Source organism: Apodemus sylvaticus, chromosome 1 (genome assembly GCF_947179515.1).
Source record: "Apodemus sylvaticus chromosome 1, mApoSyl1.1, whole genome shotgun sequence".
In the NCBI taxonomy this organism is placed as follows: domain Eukaryota; kingdom Metazoa; phylum Chordata; class Mammalia; order Rodentia; family Muridae; genus Apodemus; species Apodemus sylvaticus.
This window is the reverse complement of record NC_067472.1, coordinates 92692091-92716326: the sequence shown is the minus strand read 5'-3', so window position 1 is coordinate 92716326 and position 24236 is coordinate 92692091. Positions and strand designations below refer to the sequence as shown.

Here is a 24236-nt window from a genome sequence, read left to right as displayed (position 1 = left end):
TTTTTTGTTTTGTTTTGTTTTGACCATTCAGAAAGGATATAGTCACACTTAGGAAATCAGTCTGGGTAAAAAAGCTATCTTTGTATCCTCCTTGATGTATCTTCTTAGGCTGGAACAGCTTTGAAACAAAATGTATCTCATTTAGACAAACTACGTTTAAAGAGCTTTTGTTCCCTTTAAGCTATAAAGCTCAAGATAGAGGAAAGTCAAAAGAACAAGAAACAGAAATTAAACTTTTTTAACAGTGAAAGAGGAAAAATTGGTCTAAATATAGTCACCTTAGTAAGGTGTGACCTCTATCCTTTAACTGCAACTCCTCCTCTTGGAGCTGAACCTATTGAAAGCTAAAATATAAATGATAGCATCCCACAATCTCCTGAGCCTGTCCTTTCCAACTTGGGCCCAGAAGAATGGCTCCTGCAAAGAAAGATGGCGAGAAGAAGGGCTGCTCTGCCATCACCAAGGTTGTGACCTGTGACTACACCATCAACATTCATGAGCACATCCATGGAGTAGGCTTCGAAAAGTGTGCCCCTTGGGCGCTCAAAGAAATCTGGAAATTTGCCATGAAGGAGATCGGAACTCTAGACGTAAACATTGGTACCAGGCTCCATATAGCTATCTGGATGAAAGGATAACGAATGTTCTATATCGCATGTGAGTACATTTGTCCAGAAAACATGAGGATGAGATTCACCAAACAAGCCCTACACACTTGTAACTTATGTGCCTGTTACCATATTCAAAAAAGTACTGATTGTCAATGTGGATGAGAACTAACCTAATGAATATCAAATAAACTTGTAGAACTGCCTCCAAAAACAAAAATAAATTATATATATGATAAACTCTTTTTAACCAAAAATAATTTAGTATGTTTATTCTGAGTTACCTTTTATTCTGAGGTACCTTTTTGCTTTTTCTTATTTTGTTCAACTTTTTATTCTACACAATCGAGAAAATTCATTGTCAGGAGAAAGTCAAAGACGGAGGAAACAGTGATAAAGACACCTATCATATCTTTACAAAAGGCTCACAACACTAGGAATGGATATGTTCAGAATACATTATATGAAGTTCTTAAAGATTATGTATTTTTAAAGAGAATCTCAACATTCATGTATGTCCATCATCTAAGAGCAAATCTGTCCGTTCTGGAAAGTGCCACCACAGCATGTCAGAAAAAGCTTCTAAAAATGGTTGACAAAGTGGCCATTTGCAATCTTTGTTTAGTTTTTGGAAAATGACTCATAAAATAGAAACATAAGAGATTAGTTTTCATACTTTCTGTATTTCTACAGCTTTTACCTAAACTCAATGGAGTCTAAACCCTTACCAGGTTAACAGTCTATATCATTAAAAAAGAAAAAAGAAAAAAAAAAAAAAGGCAGCTAGCTCACCTATGCCACTGTTTAAAATGATTATACTGGGATCATAAAAACAGCATAGCAGATCCTTTCTAACAAAAACAAAACAAAAAAATTTCAACCACAAAGTTTGGAAGTGAAAAAAGAACTCAGTGCCTCTCAAGATAGACTAGTCTGGTCAGAAACAACTAGAGAACTATAGTTTGGTTCAATAAAGCTTTGGAAGGGCTACTATCAGAAGCACAAATGGTTTCAAAAAGAAATCTTGGAACTTAAAGTTACCTACAGTCAACAAAATTCAAAACAGTTTCTGTGCCTGACAGGCAGGGCTGGGCACACTTTTCTGCACAAGCTCAGACAGTAAACACTCTGGGCTTTGCGAGCCATGCAATCTTTGTTGCAGCTACTCAGTTCTGCCATGACAGCACCAAAGCAGCCAAAGGCAATACAAAAACTTTATCTATAAAACAGGCATGGGCTAGATTTAACCAAGAGCTAGTTTGGTCCCAGGGATAGGAAAGAATCTCATTACTTGCCCTTTGATTACTATTAAAAGATAGAGATAATCCATATAATGAACCAGATAAGAGAAGCATGACAAAATACTTACTCTGCGAATATTCCTCTCCCATCTGTGGCGGGTACTCCTCATCCCAATCAACTACATCATCATCTGTAAGCACTACGATATGGCACTCTCGTTCTCCACTCTGGGCGCTTGCTACCATGAGAGGGAGGATCATTTCTTCCAGATAAAATTCAAATTGTCTACGAGCACCATCATTTGATAACTCATGCATAAGGGCACCTGAAATGAAACCCACAAAAATATCTTGACATTTTTGGATGCCTGATAAAAGCAGAAGCAAAGAATAAATAAATAGAATATCAGAATTAAGTCAGCATCAATTTTAGAATTCCATGTTGGTCATTCTTCAGTTATTGTAGTTTACCTGAAAAAGTTCATATCCAAAACACAGTCAGAGAAAAATATGGACAATAGTAAAGAGAAGCCACATTTGAGAGGTGAAGGACCAAGGAGCAGGGAGAGAATGACAGCAGGAAAGAAAAGAAGGATATTTTAAAAGGCAGAAAAATGTTAACAGAAGTGCTCAGAAAACTTAGCAGTAAAAACTAATGCCAGAGTTACCAATAAATTAGCATTGCTCATAATCTTCTAGTCAGCTCAACGCTACAAAAAAGAGAAGGCTCTCCCAAGAGTACACACTTTGCATACAGGGCTCGATGAAGGTAGCTAAACACAAATGTACAAAAGCAGTAACCTACTTGTTTTAAAAAATATTTATTATATTTTCTGTGTATGTTTGTATGTATATATGGCACTGTGTGTGTGCGCACACTGTACCCACAGAGACCAGAAAAAGGTGCTGTTTCCTCTGGGACTGGAATTACAGTTGTTTGTGAACTTGCTAGGAACTGAACCTGAGTTCTCAGCAAGAGAAACAAGTGCTCTTAACTGCTTAGCCATCTCTCCAACCTCAAAAAAGATCTTTTGATAGTTTTCTTTACATTTATTCCCTTTTATTTTGAAAAGATGGGGTGTCTCAGGAAATCCACAGTGACCTCAAATCTACAACATAGCTGAAGATGACTTTCAACCTCTGAACCTCCTGCCTCCTCTTCTTGGTACTGGGATTGCAGGCATGTGTTCCTACTCCTGGGTTTTTGTACTTCCTGTTTTTGTTCTTGTTTTCTTAAACAAATCTTCACTTAATATTGCATATCAGATACTATTTATTTAATCTTTGTAACAACTCTACAAAATAAGTGTTCCCAATTAAAGATTCTAAATATTCAGTTAAGACACCTATTTTAAGGAAAAATATTAAAGTAGTCTTACCATACCTATTTTATGTAAAGACTCCTATCATGAATTCCATAACAAATAAAAGATCTTTAACAGTGATGATAAAAGAATGGGGCATGATCAGAAATGTGGGTAATGCCAGCACTTGGGGGATAAAGGCAGGAGAACCAGGATTTAAGTCCATCCTTGGGTATATATTGAGTTTGAGGCTACCCTGAGCTACATAAGATCTTGCCTCAATACACACACACACACACACACACACAGAGAGAGAGAGAGACAGACAGACAGACAGACAGACAGACAGACACAGAGACAAGAGATGAACAGTAAACTATGTCTGAAGGAGAGGAGAACTAAAAATTCCAAGTGTATGTATATGTAGGCATCTAGGTATATGTAGCCATCTTTGATTTCTAATGCCAAGTATACCTTGTAAGAATTGTTTATATCTTCTATAGTGTTCAAGATACTATCTCACATAGAGATAAAAAGGTAAACATTTTAGATGATATGATATAAAGAATAAAAATAAGTCACACTTTAAGAAAAGGGTCAAGGTTCCTAAGCCAGGACACAGTAACAAACTGACCCTTGAAACAGTCCAAGGGAAAATCTCTAAGAGTTCATTAAGAAAGTCATTAAAGCTGAAAAAAGTTTAGAAAATAACAGAGCTATCTAGATTCTTCAAAGTTCACTAAATTCTTTTTATAATACCAGGACACTTTATAATTGAACTAAACAAACATTTGAAGTCTACATAAACAACACATGCAGGCTTTACAACACTATTAAACACAAACCTCATACTTACTGAGATCTCTACATTTAATTGTACTGTATTCAAAAGAGATACAAAGGTAATCACATGCTTCTCTCAGTTCAGGAATAGATATGCCATCAGGACAACGGATGATTCCTGTCTTATAGTAATCCTGGAGGGAAAAAAATTAGAGAAAAATGTATTAAGTACCTGAGTACAAGGTAGTTCAAATCCATTATCAAGGCTGGGTTGGTAGCACTTTCAAAACTAACTAGTGCCCTGATATTTTTAAATTATGGAACGGTAATGTTAGATGGGACCTCAGTTTACCTAAAATTCTTTAAAATTTTACTTATAAAGATAATTCGGGCCCAGAAACAAAGTTCATTTCACTGAAATAAAATTACAAATATAATCTCTGTAACATTTGCATAAAAAGTTCTTAAAATAAAAGGTTAAGACTTCAAAGGAAAAAAAATCAAAAAATCGCTAATAAGAACAGTAAGAACAAAGATCAGTAAGATTATATTTAGATGTTCATAAATTTCCATAGTGCTAGTTTGGGACAATAAATTATAGTTCAAGAAATTATATCTAACTAACTAAGAGAATTAAGAGAAATATATGACTTTAGAAATGTTAGATTGTAACATCTGAAAGAACTGCATTCAGGGCTAAGAAATAAATCTTTATATCATATCTTCCTAAGGCCATAAACACAAATATAAAAGACATTTAAAACAAACAACATTTAAAACAAAATAATAACATATATCCAAGAAGAGATCTAAACACTTACTGAGTAGGGATCTTATGCCCAAGTTATTACTAGAAACAAACACACTCACCAAAATAGCTCGAAACACAGTAGAACCAATTCCCTCTGCCACCTCATATTCTCCCTTTTCATTGGGGCGTGTGAAATTATGTTCCCGGCCAGATCCAAACATCCTGTGATATTAATAAGATGCTTTTAAAAAGGAATGTCAGTTTCATATAAAGACATAAAAACATTACTTCAGCATTGTATAACTTCATTATATTAATAATTATAAGAAATTTGGCAAATGTTATAAAGAGAGCATAAGAGGATAGGAACAATAGTATGGATTACCTTTTAGCAATAATAAAACCAATAGCTAAAGATGTCACCCAGAAATAGGGCACTTGCCTTATATGCATAAGGACCTGGGTTCTACCTCTAGCACACAAAAAATACTATCATCGGATCGAGGTAAAGCAGCTCACACCCGTAACTTTATTACTTAGAAGACTGAGGCAAGAACACTGTCATAGATTCAAAGCCAGCATAGGCTACACAGGAAATTCTAGGCTACCCTGAAACTATACAGAAAGACCCATAACAATCCCCACCCCCAAATGGCAATAGAAAGTAAGCAAAACAATCATTCTAGAGAAAGGATGATTTGGGAAGGGTACATTTCATCTGTGCCCTTCCCATGAAACTACTGTTCATAATGAAGTTGTAGTATTTAACAGAACATACAGTAAACTGAACTGGAGAAAAGTAAGATAATATAAGCAAGTTAGGCTATTTAAAATTTCACAAATTCTAAATATAAGGAATCTTACTCAAAATTCTTTGGCTTGTATCCTAAAATAAAAAAATAAGTCATTAAGTTCCAAACATTGGATGAACCGGGCAACATGGTGCATGTCTTTAATCTGAGCATTTGGATCTGAATTCAAGGCCAACCTGCTCTACATAGTGAGTTCTAGAATAGCCAGAGATACACAGTGAGATCCTGTCTCCCCACAAAAAGACAAAAAGATGACAAACAAACAAACAAACAAACAAATAAATAAATAAATCGAAAGGAAAACTAACTAACCAAGTAAGAGTATGGAGAATTAAAGTATGAAAAATGGCTAGGCATGGCTGCACATGCCTTTATTCTTAGCACTTGGAGGCAGAGGCAGGTGAATATCTGAGTTCAAGGGTAACTTGCTCTACAGAAAAAGTTCCAGGACAGCTAGGGCTGCATGGAGAAACCGTGTCTCAAAAAATATAAACAAGCATCACCCAGAAAAATTTAATTAAATGAATGGGGGTGGGGGTGGGACAAAAACCTTCTAACCTTTATTTTAATATAAGAAAAAGTAAAAAACAGGAATTTATGTTTTTCAAGATATTACTGGTCCTACTGGTAATTAATGAGAAAATAAAACAATTTTTAAAAAAAGTTCTTTGCAATGAAAAGTTTCAAGCAGTACTAAGAAATATCTTAAAAGTACTAATTAAAGTAAAATTGAGCCTCTGAATTCAATAATGCCACTATTTACAGAGTAAATAAAATTATTTCAAGTATTTTGCCCAGTAGTTTAAGTGGTTATTCTTTGTTATAACACAGAAATCCGTGAAAAACAAAGCTTTTTTATTTTAAAAGTTTTCAAAAGGAATGCCAAGTGCTTTCCAGCTACTATGAATATTAATTTTTCTCCCCAAAGATATGTTTTAGTCACTGCCTGAACAGAAGCTTCCACTGACTGAATAGCATCAAGAAATCAAGTGTCATGAAATTTCCTCAAATGCTTGAACTTTTGACAAAAGGAATGCTATTCTTTTCAGATCAATGTGAATACCAATTTAAAATGGCTAAAACAAAATTTCAAATACCTACTTTCCCCCCTAATTTTTATGTAAAAATATAGTAGAACACTGTCAAGTCAATAGCTTCTACTAATCATCTCATGACAGTAAAAAGTACATACTCATAGAAATGCATATTCAAGCCCAATGTTATTTAGAAAAATTAGTTATTCAAAATGTATACAATCTCACAACACCAGCATTGATTAGATACTGAGTCTTTCTCTCTTTAACCCCCTCCTCCTTCCTGGAGCCCCTACACCTATCACAAAAACAGAATAGGAACATACTTCAAGTTTCTGCCTCATCTAAACATCTACTTGATATATATCTTCCATCTTAGTTATAGACAAAAATACTGATGTTACACTTTATTTGACCCTTATTTTAGGCATTTTGAAAACAATTCCATTGTCTAAAATCCTGAGATTGTGGTTCTCATTACTGCAAACTTTTAACTACTTAAGACAACCACCAATTACACATTTTCTAAAAGACAATCACCCTTACTCCCCACCTTAAATATTTATAACAAACTGACAATTAAAATTTACATTAAAGTGACAATTCAAATTAACTTCACAGCTAATCAGTTTTCCTTTAAACAAAGCTGATAGGTATCCTTCTATAGCTGGTGACTGGCTTTAGAAATTCATTTGGGAAATATATCAATGCTAAGATTCATCTGGTTAGACTCAGTCTACCAGATCAATCTGAAGAGATCTTTAGTGACAAACTTGCTATTGTTAAAAGTACTACAAAAGATCATTAAAAATAAGACCAAATTTAAGCTTTTCTGTACCCACATTCTATTTGTATTAACTTAGACAAATAATTTAACTTCCAAAACCCAGTTCTTTTATCTATAAAATATTACATCCCTCTCTACAGCAGAAATTTGACTGTAAAACTTTATAACTACACACACAAAAAAAATGACTGAAAAGTGCTTTAAAATTAGTAATATAATGAACAGCAATGAAACAAACCTTCCCAACATTGTATTTGGCTGTGCAGTGAAAATGGACGGGTCCACAACAAATCTGGTGTTATCCACTATCAGGGTCACTCGCTCAGATGTCCTCACATTCCGAGCCCCTTCTTTTGCATTCTCATACACAAACACCATCTCCCCAGTTGTTTTACAGCTACCATCTGAGCTTGACTGACTGCTGTTCCTGCTACTGTTCCCAGCACTGCTCATGGAGCCATTTGGGGATGCTCTTTGAGGACGAGGGCTGCTTGGACGAGAAGAGCTATGGTCTTTTTCTCGTTCTGAAATAGAAATATTAAAGTCATACAAATTTTCTTTAAAAGGATTTGAGCCAGGAGGTAGTGTCGCACACATTTAGTTCCAGCTCTAGGGAGGCAAAGGAAGGCAGATGTCCATGAGTTCCAGGCTCACTTGGTCTACAGAGCAAGTTCCAGGACAGCCAGGTCCACACAGAGAAACCCTGTGTCTGTATGTATAAATAAATAAATAAATAAATAAATAAATAAATAAACAAACAAACAAATAAATAAATAAATAAATACTGAATCTTCTAAAATGTCTGATATAGAAAAGTTCATTTAAATTGCAGTTTGTTTTTCTATTTCAAATACCCTTTTCAACAAATCCAAAAATAAAACCCAAAACTTAAAAATGTTTTTTAAAATATTAAGCTAATTGATGCTGACCCAGCCAAATATCAAAGTTAAGGTAAATCTTTCCACTGAAAAATATGCAAAAATCAAAATATTTTATAAGTCAAATAGACATAAAAAATTAGTGAAAGGTTAACTAGAATATCAAATTTGACAGAGCTATTATTGGTTTCTTTTGATTTTTGATTGTTCAGACAGGGTACTGCTAAAAGGCCCTGGCTAGTTTCAAACTCATGATCCTCTGCTTTGAGGGTCTAAGATTACACATGCCCCAACTCTTCAGCCTGAGAACAACAATTTAAAACAGTCCTAATTACTAAAAGTTACCATTATAAATATGTTGCGTTAATAGCATTCACACTAAAATCAGTAATTTTTCTCATAAAAAGATCTGAAAAGAAAAAATTCAGCAGGGACAGTAAGAAGTAAACAAACAAAACCATAAAACTTTCCTTTCCTTTTCTTTTTGGTAGCAAGCTTTTACTTAAATCTTACATAACCCAAGCTTTATAAAAAGCCAACATAACTGAAAATTTGGGTTCTCCCTTCTAAAGCCTGCAGTATCCAAAGCTTGAACAGTTAATTTAAAAATAAGCAAAAAAACACAGAACCCTGAAGCAGATCCTGCTGAAATACTTTTTAAAAATCTAAATGAGCCTAATCTTTACAAAAGTTATTTTAGATCAAAGGCTACAAAATCAAAATTATCTTAATTCTACAAAGAAGAGAGAGGGCTTCGTAACACCATTTTAGAACCTCATCTTTTTCTCATTAAATTTGGCCACAAATCAAATTCCTACGTTCCCTTTTCTGGAAATCCTCTTGAAGAAGCAGCCGAGGACAAACTGCCTAAGCAAGTAGGAAAGTGTTCTGTCATAGTGTGCAAAGAACGTAGAGTTCAGGGTTAATCTCTGGAACTTGATCTGGACCTTGAAGCTCTTTTTGGCGGAGGGGACATGGAATGAGCCTCTGAGGGTGGCGCAGGCAGAGGTGAATGGGATGAGACTGGCTCCGGGATCTGGACTTTGACTTTGTCTCCTTTTCCATTTTCTTGGGGGACGGAGAACATGACCTACTTTGTGATTTCCCATACTTATCCTTAGATCTGCTTCTTGAGTGTGAATGGGAACCCTGATTAGACTTGGGCTTAGATTTGCATTTTGATCTGGATTTCCTGCCTTTTGAGCGGGGATTGGGATTGACCTTTGCTCTGAGACTTAGATGGGGAGCGACTTTTTGAGATACTTCGAGATCTACAGCTGCTGCTTCTGCGACTGCAACTCCAAGATCTTCTAGACTGTGATCTGGATCTACTTCCAGAGAAAGAGTTTCTGTGACTTGTTTGTGGCTTATCTTCAATAAGCCTAATATTTCTGCCATTTATTTCTGTGCCATCCAGTTTATCCAAAGCACGCTTCATGTCAGAGTAGGATCTAAACTCAATTACACCCTCATTTGTTCGTTCTTTGTGAGCATCTGCATAAGTCACTTCTCCGGCTTGCCGCATGAAATCCTTTAAGTCTTGCCAACTGCAATGACTAGACAGATTTTCTACAATAAGCCTGTACTCTGTACGAACAGGTGGTCCATATTTGTCTCTGCTAGAAGTTCTCCGACTGCTGTATCCACCACCACCACTGCGGCCCCGGGCGTGCTCTACGATCACGTGCTCGCCGCATAGCTCCTTGCCGTTTAGCTCGTAAACGGCATCGGCTGCCTTACCGGAGTCCTTGAACTCTACGAAACCATACCCATTTTTGAGGTCGATTTTGAGGAGGCAGCCATAGCGGCTGAAAAAGCACTGGATGTCTTTCTCACGGACATTGTAGCTCAGGCGTCCTATGTAGATGCGCGGCATGGCCAAAGACTGGGCAGGACTGCGGTGCGGATACAGGGACTATGAAGGCCCGAACACGCATGCGCCTCACACTGCAGCTGCGGCTGATGCCAAATTTCTTTATGACTCAGGCAACTTAGAACGTTCTGTACAGTATGCTGGTTGTATAATTAGGCTTGCTATAGTTCCAGAGCTGTTCTGACACCCTCCTCCTTTAAATTCCTGTTTTCACAAGGCTGGTAGCATCCCGAAAGCAAAATTTAGTGGAGTGATAAAATAACTGTATTCTGTTCTCATTTCTCAGAGACTCAATGAATCATGGAAGAGACTATAAACTCTTTTTGTTACTTCTGTCCATTTTTGCATATGAATGACCTAGTCAGATATTGTCAACTTCTCTGCCTAATAAGACCTAACTTAAATGAATTCTGACTTACCTTAAGTTATCAGAGACTATCAAATATAGGGAAGTCAGTTTGGGAGTGAGGCCTGCTGGGGATTGAAAGAGCCTTCCTTGCACATGCTCAACTAACTAGTCCTCTACCAGCAAACTATATATATATCTGCAGTTTAAATATGTTCTCACATACACAGGTGGTAGAGTCTGAACCCAGAACCACATGCCACATGCATGCTAAACACAGATGACCAAAGAAGAAACTATAAATGAACCCTAAATCAAAGTTATCTTTCCTATGAGGAAGTTTAAAAACCAAACCAACAATTTCATACTGCTTAGGCACATTTATGTACTTTATAGTGATACAGTGTATTGTCTTGGGCTAATAGTGCTTATGTATGAGTAAGAAGGAGAAGACCCAAGTTGCTAATAAAGTAAGACATAATTCTTTTCTGCCTACTTTTATTAAATTTGGAAATCTATCAAAAATCAGAAAAATAATCCCATAATGGTTTATTCTTTTACTTTGTTAGCATGATTAACCAGAGAACCTTAGCAATAATTTGTCTTTCTACTATTTATAATAAGCCACTGTTATTAGGTAAAAATTAACTGAAATTTTTCTCTTAAAAAAATCTGTATTATCACAGCTTCAAAAGTTTTTCCATGTTACTTCTTTTGTAAGACTGCTCCTGGGCTGGAGAGATGGCTCAGAATTAAGAGCACTGACTGCTCTTTCAGAGGTCTTGAGTTCAATTCCCAGCAACCACGTGGTGGCTCACAACCATCTGTAACAGGATCTGATGTCCTTGTCTGAAGACAAATAAAATCTTTTTTTTTTTAAAGAAAGATTGCTCCTAAACTTAAAATATACCTCTATGCTTGATTTAATAAGCTGTCTTTTTAAGTATCACGATTAGCTAAAACACAAATACAACAAAGAAGTGAACCTGACTCATGTGTTATGTATAACTGAACATCATCACAATTTAAAAAGGCTGCTGACTGCTGACAGGACTGGTGCGGTGAGAGGATCTTACATACCAACATGATGCTGCCTTGTTGGTGAAGTCACATTTCGAATACAAGGAGTGAGCTGAGACTCTGCTCTCTCATGAGATGAATCTCGTGATCTGTCACTTGACCTTCGTCTATCTCTTGATCTCTCATGTCCCCCACTAGCACCATGCAGACTCATTTTGGTGTGGTCGACTCCTCCCTTAGCAACACGTGAGGCAGTGCTGATAGGTTAGAAAAGAAAATTAATCATAAAAGTAGGAAAAAAACCACAAGGATAGCAAAAGTATTTTAAGTGAAAACATGCTTTAATATACAACTGATATTTTAAAGTACAAAAATCAAATGTTACTTTTTGATTCTGATATCTGATTTACCTTGAACCTTTACATTTGACAAATTCCAGAGTATGTTTATAAAAAACATATTTAAGGTTTTATAGATGAAAAAATTAAAGCCCCAAAAGATTAACTATTTTGTCTTGTTTTATAGAGATGGACTCTTTGCTACAGAGACCCAGTCTGTCTTGCTACCCAGTACTGGTACTACAGGCATTCACTATTGTATATGGTGTTAACTGACTTCTAAGATACAAGTAAGCTTAGTAACAGGGGTTATACAGGTATTTTAAATTTATTCATAATGGGATCTTAGATGAAGAGAGTACCAAATTCTAAAACACTATATAAAATAAAATAAAATAAAAATTTGAGGTTTGGGTAAAATAACTGGTTTCCCTATCAAACAAGTCTCTGAGCAAACACTTAGAGAAGTTTTATAAATTTGCTATTATTACTATGTTAATTTCAACTTTTATTTTACTTTCTTATTGTAAAAAATGAGAGAATTTAAAAAAATTCAGAAAATGTTACAGAGACTAAATTCTACTGTGAAAGGTAACTGAGAACACTGTCCTTTAGCTAAAACAGTCTAGTAACAGAATTTACTCCCAGTATTATTAAATATGCACACAATAGGCACAATATGTTTAATGACAATAGAGTGCTAAGGTCTAGTATTAACATTTGTTCTTATCAGTTTAAATACCAATAAAAAGAAGCTCTCTTGAGCTTATCCATATAGCAATAATACATTAATAAAACATACACTGAGAGGTATAAATAATTCACTTCTAAATGTAAAATATATACATCACAAATATATAACTACTGAGTGGTAAGACAAAAATGCTTTAGAATCTCAAAAGATGAAGACAAAGCCAAGAGATTAAAGTTAGGGGGCTACCTTCTCTTTACTGGAGAAGAGTATTCACCAGCGTCTAAGCCTGACAACCTGAGTCTGATCCTAGAAACTACATGGTGGAAGGGGAGAGCCATGTCCTGCAAAGCTGTTCTCCCACCTCCACATATGAGCACCACAAAAATAATAATAATAGGTAGATGAATGTAATTAAAAAACTTAGATTAGAGTTTGCCACAAGTTCCTAAAAATATGTAAAATTTTAATAATGAAAATGGAAACAAACAATAAAAAATTAACAATGAGATTACAATCCAGGTAGGTATAGAAAAAGCAATGGTAGTAACTAGAACCAGCGCCAAGACAATCTGGAAATGTCGCATGTTAGTAAGTATATGTGATAGTTTACAGTTTAAGAAATATTTTATAGCATATTTTAGAAAGAGAAGGTACTTTATGGTTTTACAGAAATAAAGAGTCAGACTCAGACTCTCTTTTAATAGTTACATAATACTGTGAGTTACTTAATATCTGGAAACAGGTCCCCTATCCAAGTTCTAAGATTCTATTTACTTTCTAGAGTCAATGCTAGGAATAAATCAAGTATACTAAACAGAGGGTTAGCAAAGTTGCTACAATGCCTTTTAAATGCTAGTTGTTTAATTATAACAGATGAGGAGAAAAAAGTTCAGACTTCTGTTAAACAATACTAGCCAACATGGTAGTAACACTGTAAGCTTAGCCTTGCTTCATCCTTATGTCCCCTTTATACCCTAGTGCTTTCTTTTTACCAACACCACACTGGTTAAAATGTAATCTTATAATTCCAAGAGCTGATTTAAATCCTGTAGTGACTCAAGGTCATCTTTTTTGTTAGTTTATTAACTATACTGCTTTTGTTATTGTTTGTGGTTGTTTTACTATGGAAATCAATCACTATCCTGTTATAACAGAGATTACAGGTACAGAAGATAAAGCAGATTTTATTACTCCTAGAAAAATAAAGGCAGTCTGTTAGCCATTATCAGTCATGTGTTTCTCATAAGCCTTATGAAGAAAAGAATTTTCCACTCTTATGTTCCTTCTAGAAAGGGAGGGGGCAGTTATATTCTTAGAACATAATCATTTTCTTCAAATAGAACCAAGAAATTCTACTACTGGAATAGGAATACCAGAATTTCTGGCTGATTTCTGAAGTAGAAAAATGCAGAAAAAAGGAGTGCTTATTAATAGAAGGATCATAATATGGGGGTGACAGAACCCTCTATTAGTCTCACTGCTAAGTTTTAATCATTTTGAACCACGAGAAAGCAAATTTCCTAAATTTTAGTAATTTAATAGACTGTCCAATCACAACTATGGCTAAAGGCAAACACAGGCTAAATGTTCAGTTTGAGTAAGGGCCAGACAGACTAATTAATTAAAAAAGTGTTTTTATAAGACATCATTTTAGCGAGAGAGCGAGCGAGAGAGAGAGAGTGAGAGACTGCTAAGTGTTCTACTGAAATATAGCCTTCATATCAAAATTGATTAGATTTTAAATAAATGCAAACTGTCATCACATACAACCATTTTTTTCTTTATAAGCCAAAAAGGATGTATGCTCAATCAGCCTTCAAAAATCAGATGTTATAGAAGAGGAATTACATTTTCCCCTATTTGATTAAATAATTTTAGATCAGGAAAACACTCTAAAGACAGAGCAGTATGTGTAAGATAAAGAACAAGGACAAACAAGTTCAAGCTCTGCTCCAGGCTGCATCTAAAAGAATGTGCACCTTGTGAACTGATACAGGAGACAACAAGAGCTCACTCCCAGGACCTGCCTCTGGGCAGGGCAGTGGCAGGACTGCAGTTACTCTCCTGTCCAAGTGGCTCCACCAAGAGTGTAAGAAGGAATATAAATAGAGCTAGAATATGGTGTGGATCAAATCCAAATATGACCTCCTGGATAGAATCCATAAAGGAAAATGAAAAAGAAAATATGGAAGAAAAATGTCTAGACTTCTCCCAAATTTGATGAAAATTACAAAGCCACAAATGTAATATATGCAATAAGTTACCCATACATTAAAAAAAATGCAGCGATAAATAGTGTCCCATTGGTCTAGAGCAAAACTATCTTTCAAAAACAAAATGGGAATATTGACATTTTAAGACAAAATGGCAAATTTATTATGAGTATACCTATTCAAAAGACAAAAGTAATTCTCATAGGAAAACAAGAGCCAAGTAACAATGTGGAGCTAATGCAGGAATGAGAGACACTGAAAAGAGTAGCAGCAAAGAAAAATATTTTTCTTACTGTCTTAACCTTCTTAAAAGATTAGCTTGAACAATAATTCTAACAATATGGCACATGGTTTATAACATAGATATACAACAGAACAAACTGGGATGAAAGAAGTGAAAGCACACTTGTGAGGTTTTTATACTACATAAGCAGCGGCAAATTGCTGGAAGGCAGGTAAAAGATAATATACTATAAATGTTGAAGCAGCTATTCATACAATAAAGACTTTTAGTTAAAACATTACAAACTGAAGTAAAACAACCCCCTCACCCTACACATAAACACACAGTTTTGGCTAGAACAGCTCAGTGGATAAGCATTCTGCTGTAGAGTATGTGACCCTCCGTTTCGATCCCAGCACCATGTGAAAGGCAAGCACAAACATATGCCTGCCAGGACAATATCTTTCCACAAATCCAGCCCTTCAAAGGATAATTGGAAAATTCCAACAAAAGGAGGGAAACTACACCCTAGAAAAACCAATAAAATAATCTTCTATTAAAAAACCAAAAAGAAGATAGCCACATAAATATAATTCCACCCCTAATAACAAAAATAATGGGAAGCAACAATCACTTTTCCTTAATATCTCTTAATACCAATGGATTCAATACATAATACATAAACCCAATACATAAACAGGACCCAACATTTTTCAGCATCCAGGAAACCCACTTCAGTGACAAAGACATACACTACTTCAGAGTAAAAGGCTAGAAAACAATTTTCCAAGCAAATGGTCCCAAGAAACAAGCTGAAATAGACATTATAATACCTAATAAAATCGACTTTCAACCTAAAGTTATCAAAAAGATAAGGAAGGACATTTCATACTCATCAAAGGAAAAAATCTACCAAAAAGAACTCTCAATTCTGAACATCTATGCTCCAAATACAAGGGCACCCACATTCATAAAAGAAACTTTATTGAAGCTCAAAGCGCATACTGAACCTCTCACACAATAATAGTGGGAGACTTCAACACCACACTCGGCAATGGACAGATCATGGAAACACAAACTAAACAGAGACACAGTAAAACTAACAGAAGTTATGGACCAAATAGATTTAACAGGTATCTCTTCATCCTAAAACAATATACCTTCTTCTCAGCACCTCATGGTACTTTCTCCAAAATTGACCATATAGTCAGTCACAAAACAGGCCTCAACAGATACAAGAAGACTGAAATAATCCCATGCACCCTATCAGATCACCACGGACTAAGGCTGGTCTTCAATAACAACAAAAATAATAGAAAGCCAACATACACGTGAAGGCTGAACAACACTCTATTCAATAACTTGGTCAAGAAAGAAATAGAAAAAGAAATAAAGAACTTTTTAGAATTTAATGAAAATGAAGCCACAACATACCCAAACTTTTGGGACACAATGAAAGCAGTGCTAAGAGGAAAACTCATAGCTTTGAGTGCCTCCAAAAAGAAACTGGAGAGAGCTTACACGAGCAGCTTGACTGCACACCTGAAAGCTCTAGAACAAAAAGAAGTAAATACACCCAAGAGGAGTAGACAGCAGGAAATAATCAAACTCAGAGGTGAAATCAACCAAGTAGAAACAAGAAGAACTATACAAAGAATTAATGAAACCAGGAGATGGTTCCTTGAGAAAATCAACAAGATAAACCCTTAGCCAGACTAACCAGAGGGCACAGAGACAATATCCAAATCAACAAAATCAGAAATGAAGAGAAACTGAGGAAATCAAAAAAATCATCCAATCCTACTACAAAAGACTATACTTAACAAAACTGGAAAATCTGGATGAAATGGACAATTTTCTAGACAGATACCAGGTACCAAAGTTAAATCAGGATCAGATAGACCATCTAAACAGTCCCATAACCCCTAAAGAAGTATGAAGCAGTCATTAATAGTCTCCTAAACAAACAACAACAACAACAACAAAAAACAGAAAAAAACGTAGGACCAGATGGGTGCAGAACTCTATCAGATCTTCAAAGAAGACCTAATACCAATACTTTCTAAACTATTTCACAAATCAGAAACGGAAGTAACACTATCCAATTGGTTCAATGAAGCCACAATTACTGATACCGAAAGCACACAAAGATCCAACAAAGAAAGAGAACTTCAGACCAATTTCCTTTATGAATATTGATGCAAAAATACTCAATAAAATGCTCGCAAACTAAATCCAAGAACACATCAAAACAATCATCCACCACGGTCAAGTAGACTTCATCCCAGGGATTCAGGGATGGTTCAATATATGGAAATCCATTAATGTAATCTACTATATAAACAAACTCAAAGAAAAAAACCACATGATCATTTCATTAGAGACCAAGAAGGTTATTTGACAAAATCCAACACCCTTTCATGAAAAAAAGTCTTGGAAAGATCAGGAATTCAAGGCCCATACCTAAACACAGAAAAGCAATATACAGCAAACCAGTAGCCAATATCAAACTAAATGGAGAGAAACTTGAAGCAACCCACTAAAATCAGGAACTAGACAAGGCTGTCCACTCTCTCCCTACTAGTTCAATATAGTACTCGAAGTCTTAGCCAGAGCAATTAGACAACAACAGGAGGTCATAGGGATACAAAGTATAAAAGAAGTCAAAAGCCGGGCAGTGGTGGCGCAAGCCTGTAATCCCAGCACTCAGGGAGGCAGAGGCAGGCGGATTTCTGAGTTCGAGGCCAGCCTGGTCTACAGAGTGAGTTCCAGGACAGCCAGGGCTACACAGAGAATCTTAAAGCTGATTAACAACTTCAGCAAAGTGGCTAGATATAAAATCAACTCAAATCAGTAGCCTTCCTTTACTCAAAGGATGAACAGGCTGAGAAAGAAATTAGGAAAACAATACCCTTCATAATAGTCACAAATAAAATACCATGGTGTGACTCTAACTAAGCAAGTAAAAGATCTGTTTGACAAGAACTTCAAGTCTCTGAAGAAAGAAACTGAAGAAGACCTCAGAAGATAGAAAGATCTCCCACGCTCATGGATTGGTAGTGTTAATATAGTAAAAATGGCCATCTTGCCAAAAGCAATCTAGAGAATCAATGTAATCCCCACCAAAATTCCGACTCAATTCTTCATAGTTAGAAAGAGCAATTTGCAAATTCACCTGGAATAACAAAAACCCAGAATAGCTAAAACTATTCTCAACAGTAAAAGAACTTCTAGGGGAATCAGTATCCCCGACCTCAAGCAGTACTACAGAGCAATCATGAGAAAAACTGCATGGTATTGGTACAGTGACAGGCAGGTAGATCAATGGAATAGATCTGAAAACCCAGAAATGAATTCACACGCCTATGGTCACATGATCTTTGACAAAGGAGCTAATACCACCCAGTGGAAAAAAGACAGCATTTTCAACAAATGGTGCTGGGTCAACTGGAGGATAGCATGTAGAAGAATGCAAATCAATCCATTCTTATCTCCTGTTCAAAGCTCAAGTCCAAGTGGATCAAGGACCTCCACATATAAACAGATACACTGAAACTAATAGAAAACAAAGTAGGGAAGAGCCTTGAAAACATGGGCACAGGGGAAATTTTCCTCAACAGAATACCAATAGCTTATACTCTTAAGTTCCAGAATTGACAGATGGGACCTCATAAAATTGCAAAGCTTCTGTAAGGCAAAGGACACTGTCAATAGGACAAAATGGCAACCAACAGATTAGGAAAAGATCTTTACCGATCTCACATCAGATAGAGGGCTAATATCCAATATACACAAAGAACTCAAGAAGTCAGACTCCAGAGAACCAAATAATCCTATTAAAAATGGGGTCCAGAGCTAGACAAAGAATTCTCAACTGAGGAATACCAAACGGCTGAGAAGCACCTAAAGAAATGTTCAACATCCTTAGTCATCAGGGAAATGCAAATCAAAACAACCCTGAGATTCCCCCCACACCAGTCAGAATGGCTAAGATCAAAAACTCAGGTGACAGCAGATGCTGGAGAGAATGTAGAGAAAGGAACACTCCTCCACTGTGGTATTGCAAGCTAGGACAACCACTCTGGAAATAAGTTTGTCGGTACCTTAGAAAATTGCACATATCACTACCCGAGGACTCAGCTGTACCATTCCTGGGCATATATCCAAAAGATACTCCAACATGTAATAAGAACACATGCTCCACTATGTTCATTTCAGCCTTATGTATAATAGCCAGAAGCTGGAAAAGAACCCAGATGTCCCTTAACAGAGCAATGGATACGGAAAATGTGGTACATTTATACAACAGAGTACTATTCAGCTATTAAAAACAATGAATTCATGTAATTCTTAGGCAAATGAATGGAACTAGAAAATATCGTCCTGAATAAGGTAACCCAATCACAAAAGAACACACAAGGTACGCACTCACTGATAAGTGGATATTAGTCCAGAAGCTCAGAATACCCAAGATACAATTCATAGACCACATGAAGTTCAAGAAGAACAAAGTATGAATACTTCGGTCCTTCTTAGAAGGGGGATCAAATACCCATATAAGGAGATGCAGAGACAAAGTGTGGGGCAGATACTGAAGGAAAGACCATCCTAAGACTGCCCTACCTGGGGATCCATCCCATATACAGTTACCAAACCCAGACACTATTGTGGATGCCAACAAGTGCTTGCTGACAGGAGCCTGATAGAGCTGTCTCCTGAGATACAGCAAATACAGATACACAAATACAGAAGAGGATACTCATAGCCAACCAATGGACTAAGCACAGGGTTCCCCAATGGAGCAGCTAGAGTGTAGTGGGCAATTGTTAAAATATAGTACCACCCCTCCAGGCCTCTGCTCCAAGTCCTGGCATGTCCAACTCTCCTGCCCTGAATCCCACTACTTCTAAGTATTCGGTAAAGCATGATTCTTAAACTTGAGAAGTTAACCAAATATATTTAAGTATATGTGACTCCTAATTACATAATGCCAAATTACAATGATAAAGTTTTATCTCAATATTTCTAACCTCTCAGCACACCAGAAACACATCTGACACCACCTGGATCTGTGAGTCTCATCCTCCTCCTCCACTCCCTCATGCAGCTCCCAGGCTCCCTTTCCCTCCGCCCCTCCTTCTCTTAGCTTCTCCTCCTCTGGCTCCCTCCAATCACTGGCCTCTCACTGCCTCAATATGAATGGATAGGAAATATCTTGCATCACTACAGAAAGAAGTCAAGGAGCTGAAGGGGTTTGCAGCCCCATAGGAGGAACAATAATATGAACCAACCAGTACCCCCAGAGCTCCCAGGGGCTAAACCACCAACCAAAGAGTACACATGGAGGGACCCATGGCTCCAGCTGCATATGTAACAGAGGATGGCTTTGTTGGACATCAATGATAGGAGAGGCTTTTGGCTCAGTATAGGGAAATGCCAGGACAGAGAAGCAGGAGTGGGTGGGTTGGTGAGGAGGGGGAGAGGCGATGGAATAAGGGGTTTTAGGAGGGGAAATCAGGAAATGTTTATAACATTTGAAATGTAAAGAAAATATTTAATAAAAATAAACAAAAATAAATAAAGGTGACTTTAATAAATAGATACAGAGACTCAATATAACAGAATGAAGAAAGGCACTATGCTAGCATCAATTCAATGACAGACAACAGTGGTCATTGGAACAGTGAAGCAAAGCTCAAAAAGGAAGCATGTTTCATGAGGAAACATGTTCATTAAGAACATATCACAACTTAAATGTTTTTCTGCCTCATACCCAGACTCAAATTATACAAAGGAAAAACTGATGAATGAGAAAGAGCTAACCCCACAATTACAAAAGGTTTTTAACACCCTTATATTATTTTTATATTTACCTACTTGATTGCTTACGTATTATGGTACTAAGGATTAAAAGTAGAGCCCCACATATAAGAGCCTCACTTCCCCTCTAGCTAAACTCTCCACCCTACTGCAATATTTAGTAGAGGAAGCAGACAGAAATCAATTAGAGATTTTAATAATACTATCAACTGATTTGACCTAACAAAGAACACCTCACAGAACAATAGCAGGAAGATCATCCTTTGTATGTGCACACAAACATTTACAATGACAAACGATATTGTAAGCAATAAAACAAGTCTCAATAAACTTAAAAGAACTTACTCATATAGAGTATTTTCTGATTAAAACAGAATTAAGTTAAAATTCAAAACATCTGGAAAAATATTCAGAAATTAAATAAACACCTTTATCAAAAAGAATAAAAGAGAAATTTTAAAATTCAAAACACAATAAAACTCACCTGACATGTCACAACTCTATGCTATGGGATGATAGTATGGCAGTGCTTAGGGGGCCCATGTCAGCACTGACTCCCTATAGCAGTGGTTCTCAATGAGCCCTCTAATAAAGAGCAGACTGAAAATGAATTAGAAAACAGAAGGATAGCCAAGAAAACCAATGAAGCAAAAGCTTAGAAGATCAGTAAAGTTGAGAAATGTCCACCCTAGTTATGGGAGAAGATCTAAATGGCTACTGTCAGAAATGGTGTTGTGAATCTACTGAAATTCAAAGAATAGTTAATAATAATTAAAAAAAAATTCTTCATTCTAAGAAAATTCAACAACTTGGGAAAATTACAAATTCAAACCTGCCGAAGCTCACTCAAGAATGCACACACAGAACAGATCTGTGTGTATTAAGAAAATATGAATTTATAATTTAAAACATTCCTTCAAAAAACCCTCCAGTTCCAGATGGCTCCATGATGAATACTTCAAACAACAATAATACCAATTTTATGCAACTTTCCCATTAAAACTGAAAAGGCAGAACTTCCTAATTCATTCTATCAGGTCAGAATTATCCCAAGACCAAAAAGTATCTCATGAAAACTATAAACCTTACAACATATTATAGTAATATGATGTTAAGATATAATAATACCACCTAAATGCAATTTGTCTAAAAACACAGGACTGTTGCTAGATATTTGATCATACTGTGAACCCCGAAATTGTGTTGTTTACTGGAAAAACATGTTTCTAGTTGTGGTGTGGCTCGGCCTTTGCAACATACCTTTAATAACTCTGGCCAAAATACAGAAATGCCCTTATTACACACTTATTTAATACCAAACAATGAATGTAAAATTAATTTGTAGAAGAAAAACACCCATGTTTGAAAATAATGTCTAATTGAGTGGCAGATAAAGTGACAAATTAGAAAAAGATTTGACAGAATAGGATATGCTCAACTCTCATGAGAACAGAGAGAAATATAGACTACTTCAACAAGCATTCAAAAAACTGTTCTGGAAAACAACTATTTTATCAAATGGTACTGAAATAGATAAGCAATGGACATTTCACTTTCACAACTGGAAAGAATAGGATTCTGGTCTGGACAGTAGTAAACTCAAAATAGACCACAGATATAAACCTAAAACTATAAAACTTTTAGAAACAAGAAGCAAAATTCGTATATGAGTAAAGTAATAACTGACCACAGAATTAAAAAATTTGCTCTTCAAAAATCATCATTAAAGGGGCTAGAGAGATGGCTTAGCAGTTAAGGGCACTGACTGCTCTTCCAGAAGCCCTGAGTTCAATTCCCAGCAACCATCTGCAATGGGATATGACGCCCTCTTCTGGTGTGTCTGAAGACAATAAGAGGGTACTCATAATAAATAATTCTAAAAAGAAAAGTTACCATTAAAGAAAAACAAAACCCATTGATAAGAGAAAATAATTCAGAGTTCTCAAGGTCATATACATGATTAAACTCTCAAAATGATACCAAAACTATGTAGAGATAAAATGAAATATATGCAACAATATCATTATTCATAGCAATTGATATGAATTGATAACATTATCAATTATTAAAGAAATACAAATTAAAATGACAATGGATCTCAGGATAACTAGACAAAAAACTGACCACGGGCCAGCAAAGTGACTCAGCATATAGAAACTGCATATAGACCTGCTGATCTGAATTTGATTCAAGGATCCCACAAGGTGGTACGAAAAAACAACTTGAGTTTCCTCTGACCTTCACATGAATACATGAAATAAATATATAGCACATACTGATAGGGCATGTATAAAAAATACATCTGTGGAAGGACTGGTGTGGTATAACTACTTTGGAAACTGTTCTGGAAAACAACTTGTTTTTGAGAAGTAAAACATAGTCTGGTCATATAAGCCCAGATACTTCATTTTAGTTTATTTCACCTCTGACAAGAGAAGAAAACATATATCAATAAAATCTAACCTATATATACAAATATTCTTCTAAGTTTTATTTGTAACCACTCAAAATTGAAAACTATCTGGATGTCCATGGATAGGTGGATAAACTATTATAATATATTCCTATAGCTGACCAAATCCAAGAAAATATGAATATTTTTCACACATTATACAAATAACAAGAGTAAATCTCAAAATAACTACGCATAGTGAAAAAGGCAGACATAGAGGCGGGCAGTGGTGGCACACGCCTGTAATCCCAGCACTTGGGAGGCAGAGACAGGCAGATTTCTGAGTTCAAGGCCAGCCTGGTCTACAGAGTGAGTTCCAGGACAGCCAGGACTACACAGAGAAACCCTGTCTCGAAACCACCCCCCCCCAAAAAAAAAGAAAGAAAAAGGCAGACATAATAAATATGTAAAATTCTATGGAAATACAGTAATTGGAAAGAAAAAGGGCACTTTGGAAATTTTTGTATGTGAAATATATGCCAATATACTAATAATGGCGGTTGAGGTTTATAAAATATCTACGTATCAAACTGTACACCAAAAGTGGCTTTTTGGTCACAGAAACTGCTTGAAACTACTATACCATGAAGCCATATTCATTGTGTACATAATCTCAATCAAGCTTTTCCTCATAGTTTTTCTCATTGGCTAACACTAAAGCTTTCCCCACTAGCCTACACAGACTCTTGCATACAGCTGTAGAGTTCATGGTTTCAGAAACCAAAAGCATTTATCTCAACAATCAGATTAAAAATAGCTACTATGTCAACTGATGACCACCTACAGAGCTCACAAACCACCAGTATTCAATAAAGCTATGATAAACACCCAAATCAGATTCCTCAATCATGAATCCTTCTAGATTGTTTTTTTTACCATTAACTTCTACCACCTCTAGCGATGAAAATAAACCCACTTTACAAAAAAGTCAAACTACCTACCTACATTTAATTTTTTATAACTTTAACTTATAATCCTACTTATTTCTTTATGTAATACTAATTTATCACTTAATCTCAAAGTCATGCAGTAAAGTCTTTAAAACTGTTTAAATCGAGA

At 35.9% G+C, this 24236-nt stretch overlaps 1 protein-coding gene and 1 pseudogene across 4 annotated transcripts in view; both read right to left on the bottom strand.

Annotated features, from left to right (window-relative positions):
* Btbd10 (BTB domain containing 10) overlaps positions 1 to 24236 on the bottom strand; it is a 59223-nt gene that overhangs the window by 9388 nt on the left and 25599 nt on the right. For all 4 annotated transcript variants that reach the window (XM_052201024.1, XM_052201023.1, XM_052201016.1 and 1 more), the window contains 5 exons: positions 11498 to 11694; positions 7559 to 7844; positions 4807 to 4909; positions 4010 to 4130; positions 1978 to 2175 (listed from right to left, as the gene is read on the bottom strand). In XM_052201024.1, the coding sequence (XP_052056984.1) occupies positions 1978 to 2175; positions 4010 to 4130; positions 4807 to 4909; positions 7559 to 7844; positions 11498 to 11651 (862 nt within the window). In that variant the 5' untranslated portion in view covers positions 11652 to 11694. The remainder of the gene's footprint in view (positions 1 to 1977; positions 2176 to 4009; positions 4131 to 4806; positions 4910 to 7558; positions 7845 to 11497; positions 11695 to 24236) is intronic.
* Positions 8965 to 10189, bottom strand: LOC127697725 (serine/arginine-rich splicing factor 6-like; annotated as a pseudogene).